The sequence below is a fragment of the Diadema setosum genome, chromosome 8, assembly GCF_964275005.1.
Source record: "Diadema setosum chromosome 8, eeDiaSeto1, whole genome shotgun sequence".
NCBI lineage: Eukaryota > Metazoa > Echinodermata > Echinoidea > Diadematoida > Diadematidae > Diadema > Diadema setosum.
This window is the reverse complement of record NC_092692.1, coordinates 3,338,454-3,354,528: the sequence shown is the minus strand read 5'-3', so window position 1 is coordinate 3,354,528 and position 16,075 is coordinate 3,338,454. Positions and strand designations below refer to the sequence as shown.

The window sequence follows — 16,075 nt, the reverse complement described above, 5'->3', positions numbered from 1 at the left end:
GACAATGACACTTAATGTTAGGAAGTCGTTAGATAGACTATTGGGCGATATTAATTACTAGGTTACAGAAATGTAACGTATTGCGTGAGTGTAGCGATACATATCCTGACATGTTTCAGCTTTGCAACAGTACCATTAAATTGACATTGCAAACTACGTTAGATTTGGCAGTCAATATAATAATGAAATTACTGCCTTTGTATTTTCAGATGTGTCCAGAAATCGCGCAATTAGGGACCGGCAATTTTGCACGTCATGGCCGTATAATCGGTGCAAGATTTTACCCTAATCGAGCAGTGCGTGCCAATTCGAGTACCTATGAAACACTGCGGGTTCGACAGCATGTGTTCCGTACTGTACTGTTGTCTGTGTGCATGTATGTGAGATTTCGCATTGGGATGCAGTGTGTGTATGTGTCAACGTGTGTGTGCATAATGAAAGCACTTACGGTACGCCACATGGTTGCTCTAATGCCCTTCCCTGTGCGGCGTGATTAAGAAGAGACAAACAGACCCGGTGCTGTGTGTATTCCATATTGGCATACAACGGAACGCAACCAGTGGTAAACTTTCGTCCTTCATCATTTGTGATTTTAAAATGAATGAACGCTGGATTATTGTCTGAAGCAGGGCCAGGTGATCAATAATTAACCTACTGCAGAGGACATTATGTCCACTGCCTTGATGAAATTATTCTGTGAAATAATGAAAAAAAAAATCCTCAAAATCTTATCCCAATTTGTCAGTCTGTTAGTGTTATTGTTTATGATCGTCTACACAGTTACCGAATTTACTCGCCCGATCGGCTCGACCAGATACTGTGCGAAGCACCCACTGTGTACAGCGACGACAGGGCTGTGTATACATAATGTAATTACCGATTTACGGGCAGCCACTACACACACACACACACACACACACACACACACACACAAGCCTCGCCAGCCACATGGATGATTGACGCAATTTATGATGGGTCGGGATGGATGAACAGGCATAAAAATATTCACGTATCTGTTGTGGCTAGCTAGGATGTTAAAAAATGGAAGCCATTGTATCACAGACTTCCTGCCAAATTTCTCTCACTTTGTGCCATGATAATGGCAATTTTCTGCGATGCAACATTATAAATGTAAAGCTCAATAATCCTGCAGCAGAGAGCAAAAGCATGCAATATCACGATGGCACAGTGTTCGATGTGTCAGCTCTACGCAGCTAGGAGCGCAGTGAGTGAGGCGGGCTTTTAGTGACCTTATCACTTGTCAAACGGCGTTCCATACAGCAAAAGAAGCTCGGCAGAGCTCAGTGCGTTGTGGTTCATGGGATATCACCTTGGCGTACGGGGAATGAGGTACCGACAATAGAGGGCTGTAAAGTGCACAATTGCCTAGGGACCTACCAATAGACCCTATGACGTCATGAAGCCTGAGAAACTGAGGGCAAGCGATGCGTTCCTCGTGCCGCTAAGTATATACAGTGTATTTATACAGGGTTGGCGTTTATATGACATCAGCTTAAACTCTGGTGTAAATTCAATTTGCTGAGTGGCATGGCGACCACACTCCCAAGTATCTTTTAACTACTCAAGAGAACATACATTTTAGCAATTTCCCTTCCAAAGACTTTGCAGAAAAAATTGCTGAGTTTGTCTGACATTCCACAATTAATGAACGTTTTAGATGCCATTCGACAATATTTCACAATCGTACAGTATTCATCGCCGGTAATCGTGCATCTGATAATTTAATCGGGAACCTCGCTTAAATGACATACGCTTCCCAGAAACATTTCCAATGCATGTTATTTTCACTGGATAATCGGGCGGGGACCTCTGATAAACGGGACAATTTTTCTTCAAGCGATCTTTGATTTTGTTGATATTTTACACAAAAAATCTACCAAAATACCACAACAATATTTCAAAGATTCCCTATCAGTTGTCGTTTACATCAAACTTACAAAGCAAGCTATGGACTGGTGTGTTTTGACCTCCGTCCATCCAGTACACGTACATTTCAGCTCGCTGCCCGCCTTCGCTTTTCTGTACATGTGTATATATGGCGAGCTAGATCGCTACAACACATATACAATACAGTGATCGCGGCAAGTAAACAATCAAGCCGTGATGATTGAATGATTGAAGGACTCTTCATTGACGTTCCCACATCAGTTCTGGGTAATCATTTCCCATGGTTGTGGATATTGTACAGAACGCCCTACGTGTCCAAGAATTCTACGAATGTTTAAGAAAGTGCTAGCTTTTAATCCACATATTTTGTGTTCAAAGAGAGGTGACAGAAGAAGAACCCGGTTGCGATTACACTACATCATTGCGAGAATGCAGGGACAGCTAGAGGGTCGCGCCAAGGGGTAGCGTGGTTGTGTATTCATGTACATGTACAGTACGTCAGTATGCATGTGTGTGTGTGTGTGTGTGCACTACATAATGTACATGTCGTATGCCGTTAGTGTATGGTGAGTGCTCATCGCGAAATCGGGCACCCCGCTTAAAGGGGCCGTGTTTGCTAAGTGTACTCCCAACCTGTCCCGATTATGCGATGAATACTGTATTGAGACTGGCATTAAGAGCATAAGATTCCACAAATTGCACACGCATATACATCTGTATGAACTTGTGTACGACCCTGATGCAGTGGGCTGCCCTTATGTGGCCCAGCACAACGCAGCGACTGGGGAGTAAGCGACTTGGAAATAGTAGTGTGCGATCTTGCAAACATCTGGCAGCGTTTGTAGCAATAATTTTTTTTTGATGGCCGTAGTTCACTCACAATGACATTGTTGAGAAGCTGAAATGTTTGATAATAGATGTCTGTAGTGTTCACAAAAATATCAATAAGTGTCAGTTTAAGGTCATAATAAAATGAATAAAATTGCGCGGTAGCACGCACAGTACACATTCGCATGCTTTGTCAAGACATTGCTTGTCCTTAAGATTGTGGTAGATTGCGTTATGAAATTTTTGTGAATTAGAGCCCGACAGCCTTTTCCTCAGGATGAAATTTTCACGAATTGCCTATTGCATTCAATGCATGTCATGTATAGTGAGTGTAGACAAGAACTTTTGAGTGCATTTTAATTTTGTGAATCTTGGCTCTCATGAAATTCACAAAATTGAAAATGCACACAAAAACTTTCTTATTTTACAGTATGCCATGGTTAATGACCCTGTGCATCGAGGCATGTCAACATTCACACATTAATATCAGGAATGTTAAGAGCATGTACCTACTATACACATTCACTGAAAATGAAGGTCTTTCTTTACTCCCATCATCACCACCTCCACCTGATTACACGTAGTGCATCTTAATGAATAAGTTCAGATGTTTGGACAATGATGATTGCATAATCGTGCATCGTCACTGACAAAAGAACCATTTCTCTAAATTTCGTCTTATTTGGCTGAGGTGCCTTTCTTACTAAACTGCCTTTGAATAAACAATGATGGGAAGCAGCACACTGGGAAACACAAGAAAATTTGTTTTACAAAATTGATAATTACTGAAGTGGACACTTTTGAACATGCATGAAACCTTGCTTAATGGTGAAACATACATGTTGTCTACCGTTAATGTCCATGTGTACTCCAAAATAATGTCTGAAAAATGGGAAAAAGTAGATTACAAATCACAATCAACCTGCCAAAATATTTGTTTTCTCATGTAAAGTACAGTACATGTGTACATGCATTTCACGAATGAAAATTCTCAAGTGGTGATTTCCAAACATACACAACAAATGCACGTACAATTTACGTATTTTTCTTGATTTACATGTAGTAGAGTTATTATCTTCTGCACATGTACTGTAGTTTTTGATTTCTCAAAGCATCATCTTGTTTTTACCCAGGCTGCCCATCTGCAGTGATGATGAGATCAAAGCAGGAAAGCATGTTTGAAATGTTTTTGTATGCAAAGCATTTGACTGAAACAGTTGCATAAATTCATTAATAGTGATGAATATTTTTGTGCATAATAGGCCCATGAGAAGAATAGTCAGAGAGATTCTTCACAACATTCTTCAGCATGCATTGCAATAGACCCTACTGAATCCCAAACGAGGGAGACTTTTGTAATCCACTTTTGCCGAGGCATTTGAAGAAAATAGTGAAGTTTTCAGGGAGCCTCTTGGAAAATCAGACAGAGCTCTGTACATTCTTGCCTGTGTATGATGCAGTATACAAATGTAATATGTGTTTCACAATTTTGTATGCCAGCATTTCGTATTATTTTACCAGCATTTCGTATTATTTTACCAGCATTTATATTTAGCGTGCACTCGATGTGAGGTCAAATGGTCGTGAAGGGTACCACCAACCGAGAGCTTTGTGTCCACTGTTGTACACCACTCATGAACATTTTGTATCTTGGATGTCACAACTATTTTCATCTCAAAAATGCCTTGGAACGACTCCACTGAAGGACACCATTTGAATACTCTTTTGCTGGGGTTGATTCCCTGTTATAATACATCAGTCACTTGGTGGATCATTGTATTAGGTAGAGCAATGTAGTTCAACAGAACACTCAAGCACTTAATAAGTTGAACAAGAAATTATTGTATTAAATACTCAATTCCATTCTCAAATGCCATGTTTTACTTCTTTGTCATTATCTAAAGTTACAGAAATCAAAGTCATGCTACATTGTAATATGTCATTGGCATGTATTTCTATCAAAAGCAAAGCCAGATATGAACAAAAGTTTGTCCAAGCCCTTTTTTTTTCTTTCTTTTTTTACAGAAACGGGGGCAACTGGCTACAACACATAGATTTCTAGTTATTAACAATATTTCTTTTGATATTTGTATACAATGTTTATACTGTGTGTTGTAACTTCTTCCCTCCAGAAATGCTTCGTAAAATGGATGGCATTTTGTTTTTGTTTTTCCTTAAATTGGAGAAAAACTTAAAAATGTAGTAGCCTTCAAAAAATTTTGATTTTTTTGATTTCTTTTTTAAAAGAGGAAAAGATCACTTAAATTGTATATTTTAGACTCCCACATCGACTTTTTTTTCACTGTTAGGCCCTTTCAAAAAAAAAAAAAAAAAGAAAAAAGAAAGAATGATAAAAAAAGGCTAGCAGCCATCTTTAGAAATAGTTCAGCGTGTTGTTTCAGAAAATGTGTTAGGCGGCCATTTTTGACAAAATCTTATAAAACTGTCTCATATTGTCAAGATGTACTGTAGGCCTGTTGGGAGAGTAAATAAAATAATGTGATGTAAGGAGGCATACCAGTTGGCCATGGCCACATACACCTGCTATAGTTTCATCATAACACAACAGAAATATTTTAGAAGTGGTGCCTTTTGGAAGGTAATGATAACAATGATATAGATTTTGGCCTCATGATAATGCAAAAATGACATTGGGGAGGCTGGAATACGGAAGTGATGGTCCCCCCACTACAATGAGCATGACAGTGCTTCGTCCTCCACTTGCAAGAGTCTAAATCATTTTGCAAGATCCAGAGCTGCGAGCCAACTGTGTGGTTGGTCCTATGGCATTGCTTGTAATGTGACCTAACACGTAGGCATCCTAATAATTGATTTACCACTGTGTTTCAATTGCTGCGGCAATATTTCTGCCTCTGATCAAGGGACATGCTGGAATTTTGCATTCTGAGCACCTACATTGACTTGTGGCAACACATGCAGTGCAAATCGATTTTATGGGTCTACTTTAGATGAAAGGATTCATGTTTAGGTACATGTCCATACATGCAAAAGATGGATGGTATTAAATTGCTTCAGAAGATCAAGCTCCTATTTAGCCTCTAAAGAGCACGAGTGTTAATTGTCCAGGATTATCTGTTTTATCTGGACTGTTCTGAATGCTGCCCTTTTATGATGTGTGCTTGAAAGCAGCTGACAGCTTTGTGTGGAGCTCCGCTAAATAAGAAGCTTTTCTTCTTTAATGCCCATCTCTTTCCAAACTTGCATCTTTTGTTCTCCCTTGCTCCTTTTAGCTCTGGTCCACTCCATTCTTCTCCCATCTTTGCTCTTGATAGTGAGTGTATGCCTGGACTGTCCTGGTTCTCACAGCTTTGGCTGTGGACTGACTATTAGAGCGTGACCAGCAGATGGCTGCTTGCTTGCAGCTTCTGCCTGTCTAGTTGTTCAGTACACTGTAGCATCGGATTTTGCTGCATAGGATTATTGGACTGTGGAGAGATACATAAAATAGGAAAATCATGTTGATGTCTGTATGAGATGTGAAAGCTAAATATGTAAAACTTAAAAAATTGAAAGCTTTTCCTACTGTACCAAACTCCTTGGCATGGTATCAGAACAAATACAAACAAAATAAGAAATGTCTGGCAAAGAGGAGATGCCCACATCTTTTAAAATGTGCTGGAGCATAAATCCCTTTCATGGTGCAGCGCATTATACGTGCAGGAGAGCTTTTTGATGGAAAAACACATACATTGTGTATTTAAAGTAGGCATGATAATTAATGCTAATGATTACAAATGTGCTGTTCTAGTAGTACATAATATCAAATTGAAATTTGTTGATATCTAGTTTGCAGATTTTTAGAATGATATGTTATTGATTTCTCTATTTTTTTATATTTAAAAAAGCACGACCTGTAACAGGAATTTCATAAGAGTACACTTTATAGTACAGGATGTATTGCAGTGCATACATGGGTATATTTCATGAAAATCTCAGTATCAACCACATGTCATTAAGGTTACCTCAGTTCACATACATTGTTGAGTTGAACTCCTTTGCCTATTTCAAAAAAAGTACACCTTTTTTCTCTTTCGGCAAGATCATTTTCCAAATGGATATCGTCGAATCCGTGTGCCAAGTTGAAAGTTACTACCAGACCTAAGTGCTTTTGTCATCATATTTGCATCGGGAGCCGGAATCCAGGCTGGCGGATAATCTCCCGTCGCCCATCGCTTTGATTCGTCTGCCCAATTTAGTCAATATCACTCCATTGTCATAGCAATTAGACTCATCTGCAGACCAGCCTCAGCGGCACCTCGTCAAATGACTCCTGTCATTGGCCGCAATTCTGTTTGATCTTTTGATACACGGAGCAGCCTTCTACTCCTCAGCAAATCTTCCAGTCGAGAGAAATAATGAATCATAACAAAGAATCTTGTCTTGCCGATGATGTATCCCCCCCCCCTTTCATCCCATTTCCCTCCAAAAAAGAAGAAAGGGTTATTTATTCTTGATTGCTCATATTTTTTCATTACTGTCTATTTGGGAGAGATGCGCACGTGTACAGTCTTGTGTAGTATGACAAAAACAAGACCAAGTTGAGATTTTGGAAAGTATAAAAACTCACTGGCAGCAGACTGATACCAATGTAAAGATCTTTCCATAGAATATACAATTATTAGAAATGATGAAGTTTTTAATGTTGAATGAGGAAAAGAGGTTTGAAGTCATGTTCTGGTTCTGTTTCCTCTGTACATTGTAGTTAGTTTTGCAACCTCATAATGAGATGTTCATGGTAAAACTGGAAAAAACATGGCTCATTGAGGTACCAAATTGGCTCATTCTAATCCCGCTAATTAATTGCAAATTTTTATGCCAGTGTGATAATGGGTACGCTTTCACAGTTGTATGAAAGAAGGTATCATTAAGGGTATAATGATTGGGTTCAGAAAAAAAAAATAATGGTTCAAATCATGCCGTTATGCAAATTCATAAGTTCATGAATTTTTTTTTTCTTTTTTGGTCATTCCTGCAGTAGCTATAAGAAAAATGCCAGTCCTCATCAATGTACATGTACATATATGTCATTATGTACTGTGAAAGTGGAAATTTTTGCAGAGTACAAATTTACGCACATTTCGCGCAACCAGAAACTAGCCCAGAAATAAAGCACACAAATATTTTTGCTTGCCATTACGTGATGTCTTGATTCCGCAGAATTGAAAACATGTGAAACTCTTCTTACCCAGCTGAGCACGAAAAAGTAGTCATGCGAAAATATCCACTTACAGTACGGTCAAAAACTTCATAACACTGAATTAAGTAGGGCTGAATTGGCATTGAGATCATTATCGCAGTCTGTTAAAATTTTGACCCCCATAATGGCAGCGCGTAAATGTCTGTACATCCTGATGAATACGAAATGGCGCAATACAACCCAGTACCCTGTGGTATGACGGTACCCCAGGGTACCACTTGGTGTACCACATGTACCACGACAAACCAGTAGAAAAGTATCTACACGTATAGGTGTTTTGTAAAGAACTTTAGAATCTATACTTCTTATAAAACTATCTGTTATATGAATTATGTACAGACATTGTATTCTTGAAGTCTCTTATGAAAGGATTATCATGGTGGCTTCTAAAACCATTTGAAGGCAGTGGACACCATACATATTGTAGAAAGAGGAAGTTTTGCTCTGACATCACAAACTGTGTTCTGTGTGATGAAAGAACTTCAGGTAATGCTTTAGTTATTTCACTTAGAAAAAGAAAATTATTAACAGATGTATACAATCATGTTTTTTTTTTTTCTTCAATTTTATATCTTTTCAGTTGTATTGATTCTTGAGACCTTCAGTCTAATCATATGCAAAGTGCATGGTAAAGCATTTACCCCAAGCTTTTACACTATTTCTGTACACACAGAGTTGTATGCAACCACCAAAAAATTCAGTCACAGATAAGTCACAGGTTTTGGGTTTGTGCCCAGTGTATCACAGAATGTGCCTTTCACAACCTTCTGTCTTTAACTGAGACCCCGTTTACAGTGCGGGGCTGGGCCGAGCCCCGCAATTTTGTCCGTTTACACTGCCGGGCTCGGCCGCGCTTTTAATTCAAACCTTTCAATATTTTGTTGTAGTGGCGCTCTGCTTGTAAACAAACGCAATTTGGTATAGCCTGATTTTCAGACCCTTTGCCAATTGGATTCCCTGGCGACAAAGTCGCCGTTCGGGCAAAGGCCTTTGCCGAAGGAAAAATCCTTTGCAGGACAAAACCACCTTAAACTATACTAGTTTTCGACGTTGAGGGGGTTAATATCGTGAATAGCGAAATAGTACGGGCAGAGGGTCTGGAAGCCAGACTAAAATTGGCCGCGCATTTGGCCCAGTTTGCGTTTACACCAAGAAGAGGCCAGGCTCAGCCGCGGCCGAGACCACCTCCAGAGCGTGGCCAAATACGCGGCCAATTTTGGCCTCGCATTTGGCCTTTTGCGCGTTTACACTGAAATGAAGGAGGGCTCGGCCGCGGCTCGGCCACGGCCTCGCCTCGCACTGTAAACGGGGTCTTAATGTCAGGCCTCCCCACTGTCCTCTTTGCAGCTGTTGGGTGTCAGGGTCCACCACTAGGAGCGTATTAGGCCGACACAAAACCCAGGCCTGCACTGTGCAGATGAGGCTGTGTGCAGTTTAGTTTTCATAACTGCCAAGAACTACATTGTAGTAGTTTACAGTTGTACAAAGTAACTTCTTGTGGAGTTTGTGCGCACTGACTAGTAGAAGACAAAGATGTTGTTGTATGCCATATTTTGGCCAAGAGGGAAATGCGTATGTTGGGGAGCTTGATTAAGTGGATATAAGTGTACATTTTGTATTTTATATATACTGTATATATATATACACCTCACTAGCTTGAGATTTGATTATTTAATGTATATGTAGACAGCATCAGTGTGTGTATCCACTTGCTCTAAACTATCACTAATTAGAGAATTACAGCTAACAGCTCATTGAAAAGTTCACAAATTAATTTCAAGTCCTAGTATATTGCATCTATGCCAATCATTTTTTTTTAATACCAGGATCCACCCATTTCCCTCTCTTTTTAAATAGGAAAAACTGATTAAAATTGCTAAACTTGATGAAATTGTGTGCAGCCAGTCAAGACCTTTTAGGCTTCCAGAAGGCTGTGAATTGGTTGACCCCAAACACTTGCAGGAGTCACCTGGCATTGATTGTGGAAGGGGATCTAGCTGGCTGGGTGGCTGCCAGCTGTGTGCATTCTAGCTTGAATGTGATCTCAGCAGTTGCAGGCAAGGCAGCAGTTGCTACTGCCTTTAGTGAACTGCGCAAAGAACACAATATTCATTGTTCTCCGCATTCTTAAAGGCTATTACTGTACTCCACTGTGGAACTTGCCCTCTGACAGAGAATAGAGCCAGGCGTGTTTTGTTTTGTTTTGTTTTGTTTTCTCGGAGATCAGATTTGTAGCGAGACCTGTCTTTCCTTCACTAAATGTTATGCACAATGTCAACCTTTATGCCTTAAATATGGCTCACCTGACTGACCTACATGTTTGTACATGATGTAGGCCTATAGCCAAAGTACAGTAGTCAGTGTTTGTAACTTGATAGTAATTTCACAGAACAAATGATGACTGTTTTGCACAATTGCAGTATGGTCACTTAAACTGAGATGACTCTTTTGAAGTGCCCACTGGAAACTTTGCAGTTGGTCATATGATAATAATTTTTCAAACATTTCAGTGATTCTGCTCAAATATTTACAGGTCAGTTGCTTCTGGATAACAGTAATCAGGATATAGAAATACAGCTGTATCTCTGTGGAGAATATTCTCTGTTAAGGTCACAAATAGTTGCATTGAATACAATAGTAAGCTGGTTTAATAGTTCATATCTGTTTCATGTGAGTGTGATGTTAGGCATCATGTTCAAGTGCGGCAGCATGTCAGTTCAATAAGGCCTCTTTTAAGATCATCAGATAGTAGGCCTAAACTTTTGCTTTGATAATATGTCTGATTTTTACCCTTTTTTTTTCAGCCTGTGTGTGTGTGTGCATGTTTCTATGATATATTCATGAAGTATGACCATATTTAACAATGTCTAATAAACAGAACAACCTCCCTTTAACATGGTAGACAGCCTGCCTTGACAGGCATGCATATCAATGTGGTTTGTGGTGTGCAGCAACCAACAGTGGATGTAAGGAGAAGAGACAGCAGACTCCAGAGACTTGAAAGTGAAATGAGGAGAAGGGGTCATGGCAGGTCAAGGATGTTACCTTGAATTCCAGATGACCCCTGTATGTGTGCAGTGGTTATGTGCCAGGCTGAGGCTCTATTGGCACAGGTGTCCATGTAAAGGATATCCTGGATAGATAGAGGAGAGGGGTTACTTGCACTTCCATTGTTTACAAGTGAAAGAGTATCATCCCTCCCCTGTAGATTACAAACATGACATGTACATTGTATGCCTTCACTTGGCTTCCACTTCACTCACTACAGTAATTAGACCTATTGTGATGCAGAGACCATAGCCAGAGTGTTGATGGAGTAACACATAACTACCTGAAGATGGGAATAGTATAGTAAAAGCAGGTTTAGAGGGTGGAATGTCGCAGTGTTTTGCAAACTAGTGTACATTGTCAACGTACACTTGCTGGGCCTACAATAGTAGCTGTGTGTTATCCATCTTGAAATATTGAACTTGGCCATGGTTGTTTTAAATTCAGACGAACTTTTCAACCTGTGCTTGTGCATACTTGTACTGCAGTCAATGTTTGCAAGCATTTACACAATGTTGATGAGGGAAAAATATATGCCTTGGTCTCCTGCTTAGTTTCTCTCAGTTTCTCTTCTTCTTATATGTTCGCACTTACACTTGAAGGATTGTATCATGCATTATATAATAAAAATGTAATAACATTTGTAGGTACGAATGTAGGTGCCATGTTTGACTGAACTACACTGTAATGACAGTGTTGTATGGTTGGTTTGGTAGAAGTGAAAAGAGGTTGATATCCCTGTGGATACTTTGCAGCATCTTTAATAACAGTATGTTCATTATTCTGTTTCTCTGTTCCTTTAAAACTAATGTTCCATGCAAAGATATGAACTATGAATTTGTTGGTATTTGGCATGATTCAAATGATGTGATTTATTTTTAATGTAGTGTCATCTCTTTTCTCTTTCATTTTGCAGTCCTGTGTGCTAAAAACATCTGCAAGAAGGATTTCTTTCGTAAGTATAAATCTCTATTACTGCCGTGTGAGTTATTATCCATACATTGCTGCATATTCATGCAAACAAAACACCAATTAGAAAAGAGGTTGCTATAGGCTGGTGTGTTTTAACAAATGAAGGTATGTGTAGTGCTATACAGATGGAGTGGTAGGTGTGTTTGTATGGGCTTCGTAATGCCAGACAAGCTCAGGATGGTTGACAAGTGCACCAAATTCGGGATATTTGTTTGACTCTTCTATCATGTACCACTGCTCTTTGCTGAGCAAATAGCACCTGTCTGGGGTAAACTGACTCCTGCGTTGCTAGAGATAATTTCCTTGGGTGGTGGAATAATGCTAGCAGCTACAATAGCCTGTGAAAGAAGAGTAAATATTGGGCAAACCCAGAGGTATGGGTAACTGAACCCTTGGCCCTTCAGAGTCTGTACATGTATGTATGTGTTCTACCTATCCTTTGCTTGAACTTGTGTGCAAATGTTTCTTCTTCATGCTTGTTATGGCAAAAATGTGATAATGGAATAATGCATTTTAGCTGTGATGCATAAACTTTACCTCAGCCTATGTACAGTGTAGGCCAAAATGTCCTTTGCAGAGTCGTTCATGCTGAGAAAGATCAAAATGTGTCAAAACATGCAGTGTGCATGGTCGCAACCTTCATTAATGGCAGGAACCCTCATGAATGAAATATGTTGGGTCTTTAATAGAAAGAGGTACTGTATATTGTAACATGACTTTGATGTCTCATGTTTCAGTGCATTCAAGAAATGTATTCTGTCCTTTATTCTGCCTTTGAGAAAGCACAAAGGTCCCATTCATTAGTTTAATGTGAATGGTGGTCCTTCACTGTACATTCAGGAAAGACTTATTGTACATGTACAATGTATGACCTGTGTTTATGTCATTATTTGTATTTGCCTATTTTTTAAAGGAAGTACATAAAAATTCAAGCTAGTAATAGTCTCGATGGTAGACAAGACATCCAGAACCTACATTGTTTGGATGTCTGACTCGTTACCTTGGCTAATTGTTCTTCCCAAGGTACATAAACATGTTGAATGGTATTTCCAGTGAAATCGTTATTCCTAAACTTGCACAGTACAGTGTATGTACTGGTTTACAGGATGTCGAGAGGTCCGGGTCATTGCTTGCTCTGGATGCGCAGTGTAAGATGGAGATTCCAGGAAGAGACCCATGGGTTTTTCCCCTTGAATTCCAGAGCCAGCAAGCTCCCTGGTAACAAGAATAGGCAGGGCTGTGTTGTGGGGGGATACAGCAGTAGATTACCAGTGAATAGTGTTTCAGCACCTATGATGTGAAATGATTTTATGACTGCAAACAGACACGGTATCTTAATTTATGATTTGCAAGTTTTGAACTCAGACTCTCTTCTTTAGGAATCTGTTATACCTTGTCCTCATCACCATAGTGTTTCCATGATGTGTATGATTGAATGACTCTAGAAGGATGATTACTCTGATTAGATACATACTTCTCTGTATTTCTAAACCATCTCATCCTTACTTGTATGACTGAAAAAAAGGAAAAATTATTCTTAACCCACAGTATCTGGTATGATGTGTAATAGGCCAGCATCATCTTGTAATATTATTGTTTGATGTTGCAAAAATTATTGTAGCTTTCTGAATTGGAAGAGCCACGTGGAAACTGGAACAATTCTTAAAACTTGCTTGAGGAAGCAGTGGCCATTGCATCACTGCCCATGATTTCCTGGACCTTCCTGTCATTGAACTGATCCTCAAGGAGGTAATAATGTCTCCTCTGATCAGGATCCAGAGCTTGCCAAGCAGTGATGCAGGAGCCCTACAGGACTGAGAGAGGGTCTAGGAGAGGGTAATGCTCCCCTAGATGGATAGGAACCCAGCGGGAGGAACTCTGTGCATAGTGGGTTCATGACTGAGCTACAGTCGGCTCTTTCACTGCGCGGCACAAGGGCTGAGATTTACGAGGCCCGTGGCTCAGGCTGACGCTTTACAAATGTCCTGTTTTCAGTCTGCAGCCTGGATAACTATCAACAACTGCTTGAAAAGAAGAAGGAAAATAAAGTGAGAAAAAGAAAGCTAGAGCAGGGGAATGTAGGTCACATGACACCCTCCACGTCAAAAACCTGCATAGCATCATGCTTGAAACCAGCCACAGTCTGCAGCACTGCGTGTGGCGAAATAAAAGATGGCATGTACCTGGGACATGTACTGTAAGGCCTACATTCAGAAGCTTCTTGTAATTGTCTTCTTTTATGTTCAGAGATATTGGGTAGAACAGGAGGCTATTTTCTTTCCAGTTGAGTAGCACTCTGAAAAGATGAAAACATTTTCCCAAACATTCATTCTTGTACAGAATTCCTTGCATAAATACTTTGGTCACATTAAGTTGCAACTGGTAGACACAGTAACAGTGATAAACGTGATGAAAATGATGATGATGTACCTATAGCAACAACTGAACAGGTATAAACTGGTGCTTGCACTCCATATAATAATAATGAATAAAAGTAAATTGGATTTCTAAAAGATGTGACATTAAGAATGCACAAACACAAGTATATTCATTGTTTTTGCTGCTAAATGTTTGTCAGCATTTCAGGCTTATTGTAACTGGAGACCTCTGTCTCTTATTCTGTAGGCCTACTTCTTTTTTTAAAAAAAAAAAAGCAAACAACATATTAAGTGACAAAATGCATGTATCTCTTCTTGTGGTTACACTTTGTAAATGTAGTGTTGCTTTAAAATTGTGGGTTATGTTACACATATGCTTGTCCTGCTTGTGACCATTAAAAGTGAGATAACAAGCAAACAAGCAGCTGTATGTGTGTTTGAATATGTATGTGTGTGTGTGTGTGTGTGTGTGTGTGTGTGTGTGTGTGTGTGTGTGATGGGGCGGGGTGTTAAAAGCAGCTTTGTGAAGTCATACACTGGATAGTGGGCTCTTTGCAATTGCCTGAAAAACTCTCTCTTTCTGCCCCTGGGTAGACAGGAAGTTGATTGATCATTACGAGTGGCTGAGCCAAGACAGGCAGCCTGGCTTCTGGGCACGGCCAGTCTCCCGGCTGCAACTTGAACTGTCTGCACCAGAGCAGATAAGGTCTCCCAGAATTTTAAACTTTTAATATTCTCTATTTAAAAAAACAAAATGTCCCCAAGGGTGTCTTCATGCATTCACCCACACTGTGTGTGTGTGTGTGTGTGTGTCTGTGCCTGTGTGTGTGCGTGTGCATGTGCTTGTGCATGTGCATGCACAACTTGGCGCTGCTATGACACATAGAAATAGAATCTTTTCAAATGGTACTATAGCGTCATAGCGACCACCAGTGCAACATTCTTGAGTTTTTTCTGTCCCTCGTAGCTATTCACAGGATTGCCCATTTATGATCTGAAATATCATGGCTAAATTTGTTGTGAAACATTATAATCTCAATGATGTGAAGAAAGAAATCAACTACAGTAGGCAAAATGCTAATATCAGTTGATTTTGACCAATGTAGCAATACGATTTTTTGCTTTTTAACAATGAAATGTGATAACATTATGCCCATACATTTGTGCATACATGGTATGTGTTTGTACCTTTATACACTCCTGTTTTTACTGTGAAAGGGAATGTGATTGTGCTTTAGTTTCACTTTCTCACATGATTGAGAACATCTGACATAAAACTTCTGGTAGGACCTACATTGATTCCCTCCAACCTTTGTAATTAACTGTACAAGGGCTTTCACTTGGACATAAGGCACTCTCTTTGGCAGAGTGCCACAATTCACTCGATAGGAAACTGCCCTATTATGTTTTAAGCCCCTCAGGATCACCATCTGAAATTTAGAACATTGAAAGAAATGTGCATGACTATTCAAAAAGAGTAAGCTTTTAATTATCAACTGACTTTGTATTGTAAACATTACCTGTCCTTGCAGTAACACTCTCTTTGAATGGATTTATATTGACACAGTGTTTTATCATAGGCCTAATGAGGAATAGTATCCTTTGAAGTGAGATTCTGTATTTAAATCACAAGGGCTAGTATTCTCTTATTTTGTTATTTTGTAAGCAGCAGATCTGAATTTTATGATGGAATGATCAGTATGTATCATCTTTTCAAAGTCTG

At 39.6% G+C, this 16,075-nt stretch overlaps 1 protein-coding gene across 1 annotated transcript in view; it reads left to right on the top strand.

Annotated features, from left to right (window-relative positions):
• Nucleotides 1–16,075, top strand: part of LOC140231381 (E3 ubiquitin-protein ligase SMURF2-like) — a 70,532-nt gene that overhangs the window by 1,495 nt on the left and 52,962 nt on the right. The window contains exon 2 of the mRNA XM_072311505.1: nt 11,919–11,957. Coding sequence (XP_072167606.1) covers nt 11,919–11,957 — 39 coding nt within the window. The remainder of the gene's footprint in view (nt 1–11,918; nt 11,958–16,075) is intronic.